Source organism: Myotis daubentonii, chromosome 14, assembly GCF_963259705.1.
Source record: "Myotis daubentonii chromosome 14, mMyoDau2.1, whole genome shotgun sequence".
Taxonomy (NCBI): Eukaryota; Metazoa; Chordata; class Mammalia; order Chiroptera; family Vespertilionidae; genus Myotis; species Myotis daubentonii.
The window spans coordinates 19490414-19504350 of NC_081853.1; the positions used below are offsets into that span (position 1 = coordinate 19490414).

Here is a 13937-nt window from a genome sequence, read left to right on the forward strand (position 1 = left end):
GACAAGGAAGGAATCCTGGCCCAAGGGCAGCCTGCTCAGTGATGGTCTGGACAAGGCCCAGGCCTGTTCAGGATTAATGCACTGACAGGACAGGCAGTAATGGGAGAATTGACGCCATCACGCATTTCCTGCTGGACTCGGCCCAGGCCCATCCCTCCTCTCCAGGCCTCAGTTACCCCCTCTGAACCTCCACTGTCAGGCTAGGGCTCCCAGGACCCACGGTGGATCTGCTGAGGGAGGCAACAAGATGGTGACCTCAGGGGCCACCACAGACCGAGCCAGCTGCTGGGCACCTGCTGCTGCCAGGCCCTGTCCTGCCTGGTTGGTCTTAGGACTGCTGGCTGACCTCTTGGCCATCTTGTTCAGCTAACCTGGATCAGCCTAACTGGCCTGAGCTGGCCCAGGCCTGGGCCCCCACCTGTGGTGTAGGCTCCCTGTCCTGGGCCTCATACCAGCACGGGTTAGCGTCTTGTAGATGGGGCACAGGTAGAAGGCCTGGTCCTGAACCTGGCGGTTGGACACAGGTAGGAGCCAGATAACAGCCATCTCTGTGTATAGCTCCTTGGGTCGAGACTCGGCCAGTTGGAAGTCCGTGGGGTCCCAGCGGGCACCTTCCAGGAACAGTCCGTGGATGTAGCACCCCTCTGCAGGCTTTTGCTTGAGCTCTGACACTGACTGGCGCAATACCTATGGTGGGCACACAGATATGCCCCACACATATCAACACCCAGAATCTGGGTTAGAATTTGGGTCCAGAGGCACAAACTCCCTCCTGAGCTTTGCCTACCTGCCCATCACACCCACCATTTTACCTGGTAGCCTGCAGTCTATGTCCTGCCCCTTGTGATTCCCCTGGGCTCATGGCCTCTTCTGGCCCGGCTCTCCTTTCCCCCCAACCCCTGCTCAGGGGTCCTCTGACTCTTGAGGTCAGCCAGCTGTGGCCTTAGGCTCCCCTTGTCTGGGCTGTACCCAAACTTGTCACCTGACCTGGCCCTAACTGTATCCAGACCTTGAAATCGAAGGAGATGGTGTCGATGGAGATGACAGACTTGCGGGCAAAGTTCTGCAGGGTGCCTGTCAGGAAAGCCTGGGGGAAGAAGAATCCACTGATCCAGAAAACAGCTGGGATGCCCTCTTTGATCCAGGTGTGTATGAAGTCTAGGCGCTGCAGCAGATCCTGGACCCATGAGGATAGTGGCTTGAGTGATGGATAGGCCTTGGCATTCCAAAGCTCGGGCACAGTGTTGTTGTACAGGCTGGCAGCCATCAGTTCCAGCTCCAAGGACATCACCACCAGCCCCTTGAGTGCCTTGAGCAGATCTTGCAGCGACTGTGTGATCACCTGCATCAGCCGGTTGTACCTATGGGCCAGTGGCAAGGAGGCAGGCAGTGGGCCAGGGCCCTCTAGCAGCATCTATACTCCCCAGTTGTGGGCCATAGGCAAAAAAAACACACCCCAAAACAATGGCTGAATATAGAGGCCACAGCATAGAGCTGGTTGGGTAGCCTGGGTACCAATCCCAGCTCTGATTCTTAGCAAATATGTGACCTTAGTTCACTTAATCTTTTTTGGGTCTTGGCTTACTCATTTGTAGAATGGGATAATAAAACTGTGGCTGAGTTAGAGGATGGATTTATTGCACTTGGTATGGCACCTGGCCCATAGTACCTCTTCCTGTCATTTCTCTACAGCCCAGTGGTCCACTGACTCAGGGCTGGGGGTGGTGGGGATTACCGAATGACCTCCTGTATTAGCACCGTATTCATTGACTCCTCATATAGCACGGGGTATGTGTTCATCACAAACTGCAAGTTGATGGGCTCAGGTATCTGGAGTAGAATGTTCATGGCCACACCTTCCACTATCTGTGGGGCAAAGAGATAGTGGGGGTCAGGGCTGGCTCCCACAACCCTTGTAGGATTCCACATGCACAGAGTTCCATCCCACAAGGGAACAGGCAGGGTGGTGGGTGGGAGATTAGCCCTGCCCAACCCTTGGGCCCTTTCCCTCCCACTGTCACCCACCTCCTCTCTGCCCTGACCGCCCACAGAGGATGATTTGGGTTGCAGCTGTATGATAGCACCAAGCAGAGCGAAAGTCTCATTTTGGGCAAATGTGATGTTGGCGTTGTCATGCAGGCCAAAGATCTCAGGCATGTCGTTGAGAGGAAGGCCTTTGATATAGGAGAGGTAGCCCTGGGGGGTAGGAAGGCACAACAGCTGAAGCCCCACTGTGGTGGCCCTCCAACTGAGCACAGCCCCCACCCATCACCCTGGTTGTAACCCTATTATTTTGGGGATTCCAAGGCCTGAGGCATCATGTGGGTGGCCCCTTCTCATTGCCATCCATCTCCCTGCTCCTTCATTTGACTGCTCAAACCTGTCACACTCCCTCCTTTGTACTGATGACCCACACTCGGGAGTGCCTGACCCAGCCCCCCAACGCTCCTCACACACCTTAGCCAAAGCAGCGTTTCCTCAGGGAGCCTCCCTGACTGTGCGTTGGGTTGGATTGCCCCTGCCTCACTGAGTGCTCCCAGGCACTGGTGACTGTCTTTGTGGGATGGATTAGTCAATGAGAAGGAGCTAGTGTAGGGCAGGGGCCACAACTCCTCTCACCCCGCACTCAGGTGTCCACAGTACCCTAGAACCCAGGCCGTGCTCACGTTGAGGTCGTAGGTGGGTTGGATCTGGTGGTAGATGCCTGAGTCGCTGTAGATGTGCTCGGGGAGGAGCACTTCGGGGTTGTAGAAGTCCTCCAGGATGTTCATGATGCAGCGGCGGTCCCAGTCATCCGTGACACGGCCCCCATAGTTGATCTCCCCTGCCGTGTACTTGAGGACCTATGCAGTGGGTGGGTGAGAGGGCCCCACGGGCGCCTGGTCCCCTGCCCCCAGCCTGTCCCCAGCCTGTCCCCAGCCCACCTTGTAGGGGATGTCCTCATACTCATCCAGGAACATCTTGAGCTGGCTGATGCAGATGCGCAGGTCCCCGTCCGTGAACTCATAGGGGATGTTGAAGCCCAGGGGCCCAAACTTGCGGCGCTCCAGAGCATTGCCATGGAAAAGGCACAGGGACAGCAGCAGGGACTTGAACTCCATCGCCTGTGAGAGGTGAGGGGCGGGGACGTGAGGGGTGAGGATCAGGGCAGGTAGGCAGGGCATTACCAAGTGTGCCTCACCTTGTGACAGGAATTGAGGAAGTCATCGCTGAGGCTGCTGTAGGACTTGAGCAGGTTGGCCTTAACGCCACGCGGTGGCTCGATGGTCATCTTGGAGCCATTCTGCAGGATGGACACTGGGAACTTATTGCTGGGCAGGCTGGTCAGCCACAGGCGGAAGTCCCGGTGCACCTGGTGGCCATGTTCCACATGAGCATTAGGACCCTGACCTGGTGGCTTCCCCAACACCAGGCTTCCTCCTACCCAGGGACCATGGGCCACCCCACCCTCTAGGTGGGCCAGGCCAGACTGCATGGACCACGGGTTAAGAATATGAGCTTTGGCAGGTCCCAGGGTCACCGGCTTGTGCTGGGTGGCTTTGTGCGGGTCACATCACCACTGGTAATGTGAACTGGGTGAACCACTGGGAAGACTAATGCAATCAATGCATGTTCCATCTGTCGGTTCCCAAGCACTCCCTGTGTGCCTGAGCGTTTTGTGGGACCATCGCATTTAGCTTCACAGTCTGGGTAGACACTCAGTACTCCCTCAGCAGAGGAGGCTGGCGCACCTTGTCGGGATTGATGTGTTCAATGAGGCGCTCGAGGGCTGGCATCCAGCTGGGGGCCAGGTGGCAGTTCTGGAAGAAGACCCACTTGCCCCTCTCTATGGAGCTGCGCATCATGGCTTCTGCCAGAGGGCCCTGTGGGGACGGGAGTGCTGAGTGGTGGGACCAGCTGGCCTGGCCCCTTCTCATCCTCCTTGTCCCACTCCTACCTGGCCCTGGCCCAGGGAGATGGCAGAGAGCTTCTTGGAGAATTTCATCTCTTCAGCAAACTTGTACAAGTCGGCCGCGGGGTCAGTGCCAGGCGACAGCACAAAGATGAGGGGTGTGGTGGAGTTGGAGTCTTTGAACACCACTGACAGGTTGGCTGTCTGCAGGGCAGGGAGAGATGCTGGGGCTAAGAGGGCACAGGGACCTGGGCAAGGGAGGGCAATCTCAGGGCTTCCCGAGAGTTCCCAGGAGGGCTTATGAGTGGGGCCTGGAGGGGAGGGCTAGGAGTCTTGACTGACCAAGGCTGCAAAGTGGTCTGTCTAGCTGCAACCAGGCCCCTGGCACCCAAGGTGGGGGTTAGCTAGTGGTACTTACCTGGGGTTCAATGAAGCGTGGCTCCAGGTTGGCGGCCACAAAGTCCTGCATGGCATTGGTAACCTTGTCTCCACGCAGGCAGCGCAGGACCAGCAGCTTCTGGAACTGGTCCAGGTACTTGTCCCAGGTGCCAGGCAATGGCTCCCTGCAATAGTGCCCATGTCTCCCTGAATGTTGACCTGTGGGAGGGCACTGGCCACAGAGACTCTGCTGGCTGGATGACAGAGGAGAGGGGGGTGTCTGGGGATATGTGGCCAGGGGCGTGAAAGAGATGTGGCCACGGCCGCAGGGCAACCTTGGGTTGCTCCTGTCTCTGGGGTCTCACCCCCTCGATGTGCTCACCCCGCCATGCTTTAGGGCCCAGCTCACCGGTGGGGCTCAGGGCTGTCGAAGATAGCCCGGAATTCTGAGAGGTATTCCACAAAGTCAGTGGCGAAGGAGGAGAAGGCTTGCAGGTTTGAGAGTGCCAGGATGTCTCGCCAGGCCCGGTCTGACAGCCAGTCCACTGCAGGGTTCTCAGTTGTGGCCTGGATGGAACCCCCAGACAGGAGGTAGCGCCACTCGCTCTGGCAGGGGACAGGGGGATGCTAGTGCCAGGCCCTGTGTGAGCCCACCCAGTACACAGTGAGGGTTGAGCAGTGGTGGCTGTTACTCTCATTAACTTGGCTGTGCTTTCCAACACATCATGAAGTAGCTGGGGCTCCTGAGGACATGAGCTGGGAGGCCCAGGCCTGCCCCTGTGCCCACCAGCACACTCAAGGCTCTGAGAGACATGCTCACAGAACTCTTGGGCCACAACTAACCCAGGGTCTCTGGCTGTTTTTAAGCAAGGAACCGTGCTTCCGCCCCTCTGTCCCTTTGCTCTTGCTGTGCCTCCATGCCTGGCCTGTCCTTCCACCCTGTTCTCCCAGGCCCGACGACAGGGCAACTGCTCAGACAGTCTGTCCTGGCCCACTGGCCCACTGGCCCACCCGGCTGCCTCTCTACTCATGCACCTGATCGATCTTGTCTGCGTTCATCATGATGCGGGCACACAGCAGGAAGGCGAACATCAGCTTGTGCTTCTCAAAAAGGCTGCGGCAGACGTTGCTGTAGAGGCTGTAGGTCAGGTAGCGATTGATGTTGGCGATGCGCTTCTTCAGGTTGTCTGCAGGGTAGAGAGATGATGCAGCAAGAGCCTGGGGTCCAGCCCAGCCAGTCTCCCAGGAGCCACGGCAGTCCGAGCCTCCCCTGGGGGCATTTGGAGTTCCCAGCAAAAGGGCTCCGAGGAGGGTAGGGAGGGGGCTGTGTTCATATGTCGAATGTGTCTGAGATGAGAGCATGTGCAAGTGACTACGGGTGTGAGTTTGTGTCTGTGCCCACCGTGCAAATGTGTTCATGGGTTCCATCTGTGCCAGGGTGCATGTGTGCCAGGGCTACCTGCCCTCTCTGAGTTGGCGATGCCTGAGAGGAAGATGTTGAGAAACCACTCGAGGGAGTACTGGTACATGGGGTCCACGTTGGCCAGGTCAGACACACAGAAGAAGAGGATCTGGGTGCGGACGGCCACAGGTATGTACTCCATGCGCGTGAGGTCGATGTCCTTCTCTGTCTGCTCTGCAATCCTGACCTTGGCCTGGGGGTCAGAGGAGGGGCCTAGTCAGACCCAGGTAGGCTGGCAAAGAGCAGCGGGTAGAGGTGGGTGGGGACAGGGGCCCAGCCTGGGGCAGGTGGGGAGAGGCAGGCAGGGTGGGCACGCAGTGGCCCACCTGGATCTCCGCAGCCTTCATTTTGGAAGCCTCCAGCACCTTGATGAGCTCCATGTCATCCACCGGGTTCCCCTCGGAGGAGCTGAGCCGGTACAGGATCTGGTCTTCTATGTCCTTCAGCTCCTGGCGCATCTTGGCATTACTGATAATCAGCTGGTTCTTGGCTTCCTCCAGGTCGGGTCGCTCCTCAGCCACTACCTGGCCTAGCAACTGGTCCTCTAGGCCACTGGCAGGGGCGGGGAACACCCTGTCTGTAATACCTGGTGGCCCCGTGGCAGCCCCCTGTCTGTCTGTGCTCCTGGGTTCCAAGAGCAGAGTCCCCTGCTGGTATCAGCCTGGGAGGCCTAACCTGTCTCAGGCTGCAGATATAATGCCAAGCCTGTTTTAAAAGTGATCAGTTCTCAGAGACCTTGGGTGGCAGCCTGGAGCCCAGCAGGGGCCAGGCAGTTGGATGTGTGAGCTACTGGGGTCTCTGAAAAAACTCCTTCTCAGCAGAAAGGGGCTGAAGGTGTCTGGGAGGGACAGGCCTTAAGGGTGTTTCCACCCCCAGTTCTTTGGAGAGGTTCACAGTGACCACTATGCCTCTGGGGTCTGTGGGTGGTCAATGAAGGCCCTAGTGCCTGACTCATAGCAGCCAGGGCAGGGTACAGGGACCATGAGCGTGCCTGACCCAGGGCTCCAGGACAGCTTGGGCGGTGAGTGCACAAGGGCCTGCAAAGGGCTGAGCTGCAGGGGAAGAGACAAGAGCTCTTGAGAGAGGCTGGGGGTAGGGTTTTGACCAGGGATCAGGATGAGTTGGGGGTGGGGGCTTTAGGTGGAAATAGTGCAAATACTATTTGGTGGAGGGGCTAGAAAAGCCTGGAGGAAGCTGGCAGAGCCTATGAGTGGGGGAAAGACCCAATGACTCCTGACCTGAGGGTAGGAGAGGGGCAGCTGGATAGGCCGAGGTGTAGCTGATACTTGGGAGCCTGGGGGCTGGGGGCTTACCTGGGCGACAGGGTGAAATTGATGAGGGTGAGTTTGGTGGTGATCTCGGGCGTGTAGTGTGGGTTGGGCAGCTTGGTGGTGATGTACATCCTGAAGTCCTCGTGGTAGGGGATCACGGTGTCCCCTAGCTTCAGCACCGTGTTCCCCTGCTGCTTGTATGTCTGTGGTGGGCGGGGTGGGCAAGAGCCGTCTGCGGCCTGGGCTTCGTCAGTGCGGCATGGTGGTTGGGGGCGGGGGGCTATCGGTCCACTCGCACCCACCCACGCTGCAGGCCTACCTGCTTGAGTAGCACGGGCTCCAGGGCGGGGTCCAGCTCCTCGCCCACATTCTCCAGAAGGCAGGGCTTGCCGAAGCGGATGGCATTCTCCATGCTGCGTAGGAAGTCGCGGTCACTCAGCTTGAACACATCCAGCCCGCTTTCCTTCTCCTGTGGGAATGGGACAGGGAGGGGTTGTGGGGGCTGAGAGCCACCCTGAGGCTCAGCTACTCCTCTCATGCCTGCTAAGACTGGTGGGAGGGAGGGGTGGTGGCACCTGGCAGGTAGACTTACCATGTTCTTGATCCATTTGTTGGCCTGGCCCTGAGGGTCGATGAAGTGGGTCCAGCGCTGGGAGAACTGGTTGATGACCCCGTTCTCCACTGACAGCGTGTCGTTGGGGAGGCCAGCGATCTGTGGGGCACAAGCGCCAGAGTGGGCCGGGGCTCTCCCATGAACAGTGTCAGCCGGGGCAACAGCTACTCCCAACCCCATGCTTGGCTAAGCCTGTCCTCTCCTTATTGTGCCCTCTTGGAGGTGAGGGCAGGTGACAATGTGCTCCTAGCCCAGGGGTGGGCAAACTTTTTGACTCGAGGGCCACAATGGGTTCTTAAACTGGACCGGAGGGCCGGAACAAAAGCATGGATGGAGTGTTTGTGTGAACTAATACATGTTAACACTGCTGCTGGTGAAGGAGCGGAGGGGAGAGCAAGAGAACCCAACGCTCTTTATGCTCTGCGGGCCGGATAGAACAGCCGAACGGGCCGGATCTGGCCCGCGGGCCGTAGTTTGCCCACAGCTGTCCTAGGCTAAGTCCCAACACCCTCCTTCACTGGGCTTCTCTGTCCTTTTGCCTACTGAGTTCTCACTCCATTGGACCATCGCCACAGAGCCTGCAGCCCATCGGCCTTCCTAGCCCCCATCCACCTTTGACCTCTGCCTACTGCCTCTTGGTTCTCTCCCTGTGCCTACCTATCCTTAGGGTCTAGCTGAGACCCTCCCTCCAGACACTGCTCCGCCAGCTTCACCCCCACTTTTCAAGCACTCCTTGAATTCTCTGCCCACAGTTAGCTAGCATCTGAGCCACACTGCGCTCAGCTTTCTCCTCTCCTAACTACCACCCTCTTGCTGGGCCTGGGTGGGTTTAGGGCTAGCATCTCTGAGCAGATGAAGGAAAGAGGGTGAGAGAGGCAGGAGGTTCCTGGCCCAGCTTGTACCCTACCACAGGCCCAGCCCAGTCGCTTTAACCACCCCCCTCCCCCCGCCCTGGTGGGTACCTGCCACGAGCGGATCTTCACGGGGTTCCCCAGTGTCCCGATGAGCGTAGGCTCGGAGGTGTGGGGGACATTTTGGGCCACGAGCTGCTTGACCCACTGACTGTAGAGCACTGCGCGGTACTGGCCCTGGGGAGATGCCAGACTCAGATCCACCCCAACACGACACCTGTGACACCCTCCCACCTTCCTCCACACCCCAGCACTTGGCAGTTGTACACAGAGGTCAGAGCTCAGACATGGAGCCGGCACCTGCACTCTAGTTCCACTTGGGGTGAATTCCTTGGCCTCCATACCCCTCAGCCCCACATTTGTGCAATAGGGGTAAGCATAACAATGCCCACTGTCAGGGCATCTGTGAGGACGGAATGACATGCACACAGCAAGCCCGGAAGTGCAAGCTCACATTTCCCACCGGAAGGCCAGCCCCACCAGGGTGGGTTTTCTGGCTCTTTCATGCACTGCTATATCCTCAGTGCCTGGAACAGCACCTGGCTCAGACATGGCGCCTGGTAAGTGCTTGTTGAATGAGTGAGTGAAGAAAGAGCTGCCCACAGGCTGCCCCTCAGGGAGGTGAGGCCTGAAGATGGAGCCTCTTTGGGAGGTGAGGCTGCCCAGGCAGGGTGGGAGCTCCTTACCGTGAAGGGGCCCAGGTAGGCCACAAAGCCGGCAGCCACCAGCACATCTCCAGAGATGTTGTCAAGCATGTTCTCCAGGTTCTCCACTGTGTCCTGCCAACGCACCTTCTCATCCGACAGGCCGCCAATGAGCTGCAGAGGGAGCCCCATGGGGCGGGCTCTGGGAGGCTAGGCCAGGGGCCTGGGTGTCCCTGCCCGGGGCAGCCCCCGGCTGCTGGGGAGGAGTTGCAGACAGCCATCCTAGGACCCCACCACCACCCAGACCCTTCTAGCCCCTGTACAGGACAGGCCATGTCTACAGGCCCTCTCCGGAGGGGTGTGTGCACCTTGTCAGCTCGGCCCAGCCGCTGCTCACACTGCTCACACTTCAGCTCCAGATCCTCCTTCTTGGCGACACATTCTCGGTACCTGGCCTGCATCGTGGCGATGCCGTCCTCCACCTCCTGCAGGTGCTGCTTGGCCTCATCCAAGATCTTCTGTGTCACTTCCAGGTCATCCTGGGCCTCCCGCAGGGCTTGCTGCAGGACAGGGCACAGGGACAGCTTGTTGAGTGCCCTGGGGAGCCCTCACCCCTCTCCCCTGCCCCCCAGCTATACCCAGCCCTCACCCGCTTGGGCTCCACGGCCTTGGCCACGAAGTGGTACTTGTGCATGGCGCGCACCCACTGGCAGATGGAGGTGCAGGCTTTGGACACCTTGGCGATGGCGGCGGGCTGGAACTCTTCATTGTCTATGTACGGCTGGATGGCTTTGATCACCGACTCCGCAATGTTGTCCTGGACATGGAAACCATGGGCCTCAGAGGGCTACTTCCCAGGCAGGACAGGGTAGTGGGCTGCTAAAGGATACCCGGATCCTGCTTCTGCGCCCACGCTCTGTGCAGGCCTCAGTGCAGGTGTCTTCCTTGGAGGATAAAAATGATCCAAAAAACTGGCCAGAAGAGAAACTTCCCTGTTCCAGGATTTCAGATAACACAATTGGAGATTTGAGAAATGATGTAGCCTCAAGATCTGATAATACACAGGCCCCATTTAAACTCACCTAGGGCTGCTTCCTCGCAGGTGTGGAGACAGTCATGTTCAAGGATAATAATCCCTGCCCCAGAGGTCACCACACCTTGGCGCTCTTGTCCCACCCCGGAGACTCCACCCCTGTAGTGCAGGATGGGCCCAGGAGCCTGAGCACTGGCCCTGAGCACTCCTGATATGGGCTTAATTAGGCCTGTGGGGCCTCTGGTTTCCAGTCCGATGGAAGAAGAGGAGAGATGGGGAAGCTCACAGGGGGTCCCACTGCCTTCCAGTGCACCCCAGGAAGTGCCTGGGGCCCCAACACCAACACTTGGTGTTGGGTGGCCCCCATGAGACAGATAGTTGCCCCCTAGCCAATTTCTGGGCGGAAGAGGGGCCCTCCAGGAGCGGCTCCCAAGAATGCATATGCCCATTGACAAGGAGAGCCCCAGACAGACAAGGAGAGAAACCCAAAGACAATCAGGGGAGGCTTAATCTCAGGTGCTGAGGCTGAGAGGCTGAGGCAATGATCCAGCAGATGGTGAATGTCTAGGCCAGTGATGGCGAACCTTTTGAGCTCAGCGTGTCAGCATTTTGAAAAACCCTAACTCAACTCTGGTGCCATGTCACATATAGAAATTTTTTGATATTTGCAACCATAGTAAAACAAAGACTTATATTTTTGATATTTATTTTATATATTTAAACTAGAGGCCCGGTGCACAAAAATTTGTGCACTCGGGGGAAGGGGGGTGTCCCTCAGACTGGCCTGTGCCCTCTCGCAGTCTGGGACCCCTCGGGAGATAACGACCTGCTGGCTTAGGCCTGCTCCCGGGTGGCAGAGGGCAAGCCCAATCCCTAGGTGCAGCCCCTGGTCGGGCTCAGAGCAGGGCCGATTGGGGAGTTGGGGCGCCTTCCCCTGTCATGCACAGAGCAGGGCAGATTGGGAGGTTGTGATGCTACCCTCAGTCACGCTCAGGGTAGGGCCGATTGGGGGGTTGGGGCACTGCCCCCTGTCACACTCAAGGCAGGGTCGATGGGGAGGTTGCGGCGCCACCCCCTGTCACACACAGAGCAGGGCCCATCAGGGGGGTTGGGGCTCCATACCCTGTCACGCACAGAGCAGGGTCAATCAGGGGGTTGGGGAGCTCCCCCCTGTCACTCATGGAGTAGGGCCGATAGGGGAGTTGGGGCACCGCCCCCTGTCACACTCAGGGCAGGGCAGATCAGGGGGTTGGGGCACCGCCCTCTATCACCCACAGAGCAGGGCCGATCAGGGGGTTGGGGCACCGCCACTGTCACACTCAGGGCAGGGCCAATGGGGAGGTTATGGCTCTACCCCATCACACACAGAGCAGGGCCCGTGGGGGGGGTGGGGGTTGGGGCGCTGCCCTCTAACACCCACAGAGCAGGGCTGATCAGGGGGTTGGGGCGCCGCCACTCTCATACTCAGGGCAGGGCCAATGGGGAGGTTATGGCTCTATCCTGTCACACACAGAGCTGCAGGGCGATCAGGGGGTTTGGGTGCTGCCCCCTGTCACTCTGATCCCGGTGCTGGGAGGCATATTACCCTTTTACTATATAGAATAGAGGCCTGGTGCATGGGTGGGGCTGGCTGGTTTGCCCTGAAGGGTGTCCTGGATCAAGGTGGGGGTCCCCACTGGGGTGACTGGCCAGTCTGGGTGAGGGGATGATGGCTGTTTGCAGCTGGTCACACACCCTTCAGGGTGGGGGTCCCCACTGGGATGCCTGGACAGTCTGGCTGAGGGGCTGAGGGCTGTTTTTAGGCTGCGACTGAAGCTCCCAACTGCTCCTTTCTTTCTTTCTTTTTTTTTTATTCTGGGCCAGCTTTAGCTCTGAGGCCTCGGCTGCTGAAAACAGGTTTCTGGCCTTTGTTTACCCTCTGTATTTGATACAATGTTGTGGTCCGGCTGAGTAAAGCAGGTTTCTGGGGTTTTTTTTAGCTTCTTTATTCGCAACATAGTTGCTTAAAGTTGCAGCTGAGAGGCCGGCAAGTCAGGCGGGGAACCGTTGGAGTTCTCCGTCACTGAAGCAAGCAAGCCTCCCTGTTCGCATCAGCTGCCTGGCTGCCAGCCGCCATCTTGGCTGCCAGTTAATTTGCATATCTCGGCCCTACTCTGTGAGTGACAGGGGGATTAGCCAATGGGAAGGGTAGCGGTCGTACGCCAATTACCATGTTTCTCTTTTATTAGTGTAGATGCCATTTAACAAAGAAAAATCAACCAAAAAAATGAGTTCGTGTGTCACCTCTGACATGCGTGTCATAGGTTCACCATCACTGGTCTAGGCCAAGGCCATAGGGGCCGCAGGGAGGAAAGGTCACGAGAATCTGCAGTCTGGGAGTAACTGGGGGTGATGTCTATGGACATAGGAGGCTGCCTGGGTCCTGATTTCCTCCATACCCATCTGTTGGTAAAGAGGTCCTCCAGGCCAAGATCTGGTTTCTGTCAGCTCTGTGGCCATAACGCTGTGTGTATGCAGGCAGAGGGAGACAGGACAGACTCCAGGACTGTGGTGGGGCAGGCTCCTCTCCCCGCTTCACTGCCCAGCTGGGAAGCCCTCACTCACTGGCGGCCAGGTGCCTGGCGTGCTCACCTTGTCAAACTTGAAGAGGCTCTCCAGGAAGCGGCCGGGGTCCTGCAGCAGCCCCTTGCCGGGCTCCCAGTAGTCATCCACCTTGGAGCCAGGTTTCTCTCCAGGAACCTTCTTGGGCTTGATGCCCTTTAGGATGCACACAGCTTCTATGACCAGCTTCACGCCTGGGGGAGGCCGCTGCATGGCACGCACCTGTGGGCCCGGCCAGGCGTAGAGGAGGGGGAAATCCATGGCTGAGTGGGTACCCTGGGTAGGGACAGCTGCTAGGCAGGGTGGGCCCCACCAACCAAGTCTCTACCACCACAGACAAAGGGCGTGCTTGGAGACCTTGAGGTTGGCCTCAGCCCACTGCCCCTCCATGTACCCAGGCCTGGCCACAAAATCCTGGATGCTCACTTTTGAGGGCCCAAAGCCCTCCCAGGGCCCTGGGGCTGGTACAAGGAGGTAAAGATAGATAGCTGGGTTCAAGCTCTAGTTCTACCATCACTTCTCGGCACATGACCCCCAAGGGATGTGTAGAGGGAGGGCCTGGACACCAGGACCCAAGAGGCACCAGGAAGAAACGCCACGGGGAGGTCTGGGAGATGCCTGGCCGCCCACCTCAGTCACGTCATTTTTGTTGAGGTTGCGCAGGCTGGCCAGGGCTGCGTCCAGGGCAGGCAGTGCCTCATCCAGATCCTTCTGGGCATCATCGGCAATCGCTTGTGCCTTCTGGGCCTTCTCGTTGGCCTTGATCTCCTCTGCCTGCACTGACTTCCGGGTCTCCTCGGCAATGGCCGTGTCCACCTGGGGACCAGAGGCAGGGAGGGCCCAGCTGGTGGCCAGTGGCAGGGATAGGTGTGCCCTCCCCTTTCTCCTCTTTGCCTCTTGGTCTCCTCAGGTGGAAGGAATTGAGGGTTGGATTGCCCCATCCTCTGAGGACCCTCTTAGCTTTGACAGGCCTTGGAGATCTGGAATGCTAAGAGCCCTTTCTAATCCTGAGTGCTCCCTGTCACCTGGCCTGGGGCTCCGGCTTTACAGGCTGGAGCATAACAGCCCTACGGGCAGGGCCCCTAAGCCCGCAGGGCACCTCTATGTAAGACAGAGAAGGCGCTCCTCCCCC

The 13937-nt window shown here is 58.4% G+C and overlaps 1 protein-coding gene across 1 annotated transcript in view; it reads right to left on the reverse strand.

The window, feature by feature from the left end:
• Positions 1-13937, reverse strand: part of DNAH1 (dynein axonemal heavy chain 1) — a 69348-nt gene that overhangs the window by 349 nt on the left and 55062 nt on the right. The window contains exons 54-76 of the mRNA XM_059663388.1: positions 13436-13621; positions 12836-13027; positions 9821-9988; positions 9540-9731; positions 9214-9345; positions 8579-8704; positions 7596-7715; positions 7323-7472; positions 7046-7206; positions 6059-6284; positions 5730-5925; positions 5306-5457; positions 4680-4876; positions 4311-4455; positions 3938-4096; positions 3732-3863; positions 3182-3352; positions 2925-3104; positions 2667-2843; positions 2026-2196; positions 1736-1866; positions 1010-1361; positions 453-687 (exon numbers count right to left, since the gene is read on the reverse strand). Coding sequence (XP_059519371.1) covers positions 453-687; positions 1010-1361; positions 1736-1866; positions 2026-2196; positions 2667-2843; positions 2925-3104; positions 3182-3352; positions 3732-3863; positions 3938-4096; positions 4311-4455; positions 4680-4876; positions 5306-5457; positions 5730-5925; positions 6059-6284; positions 7046-7206; positions 7323-7472; positions 7596-7715; positions 8579-8704; positions 9214-9345; positions 9540-9731; positions 9821-9988; positions 12836-13027; positions 13436-13621 — 4051 coding nt within the window. The remainder of the gene's footprint in view (positions 1-452; positions 688-1009; positions 1362-1735; positions 1867-2025; positions 2197-2666; positions 2844-2924; positions 3105-3181; positions 3353-3731; positions 3864-3937; positions 4097-4310; positions 4456-4679; positions 4877-5305; positions 5458-5729; positions 5926-6058; positions 6285-7045; positions 7207-7322; positions 7473-7595; positions 7716-8578; positions 8705-9213; positions 9346-9539; positions 9732-9820; positions 9989-12835; positions 13028-13435; positions 13622-13937) is intronic.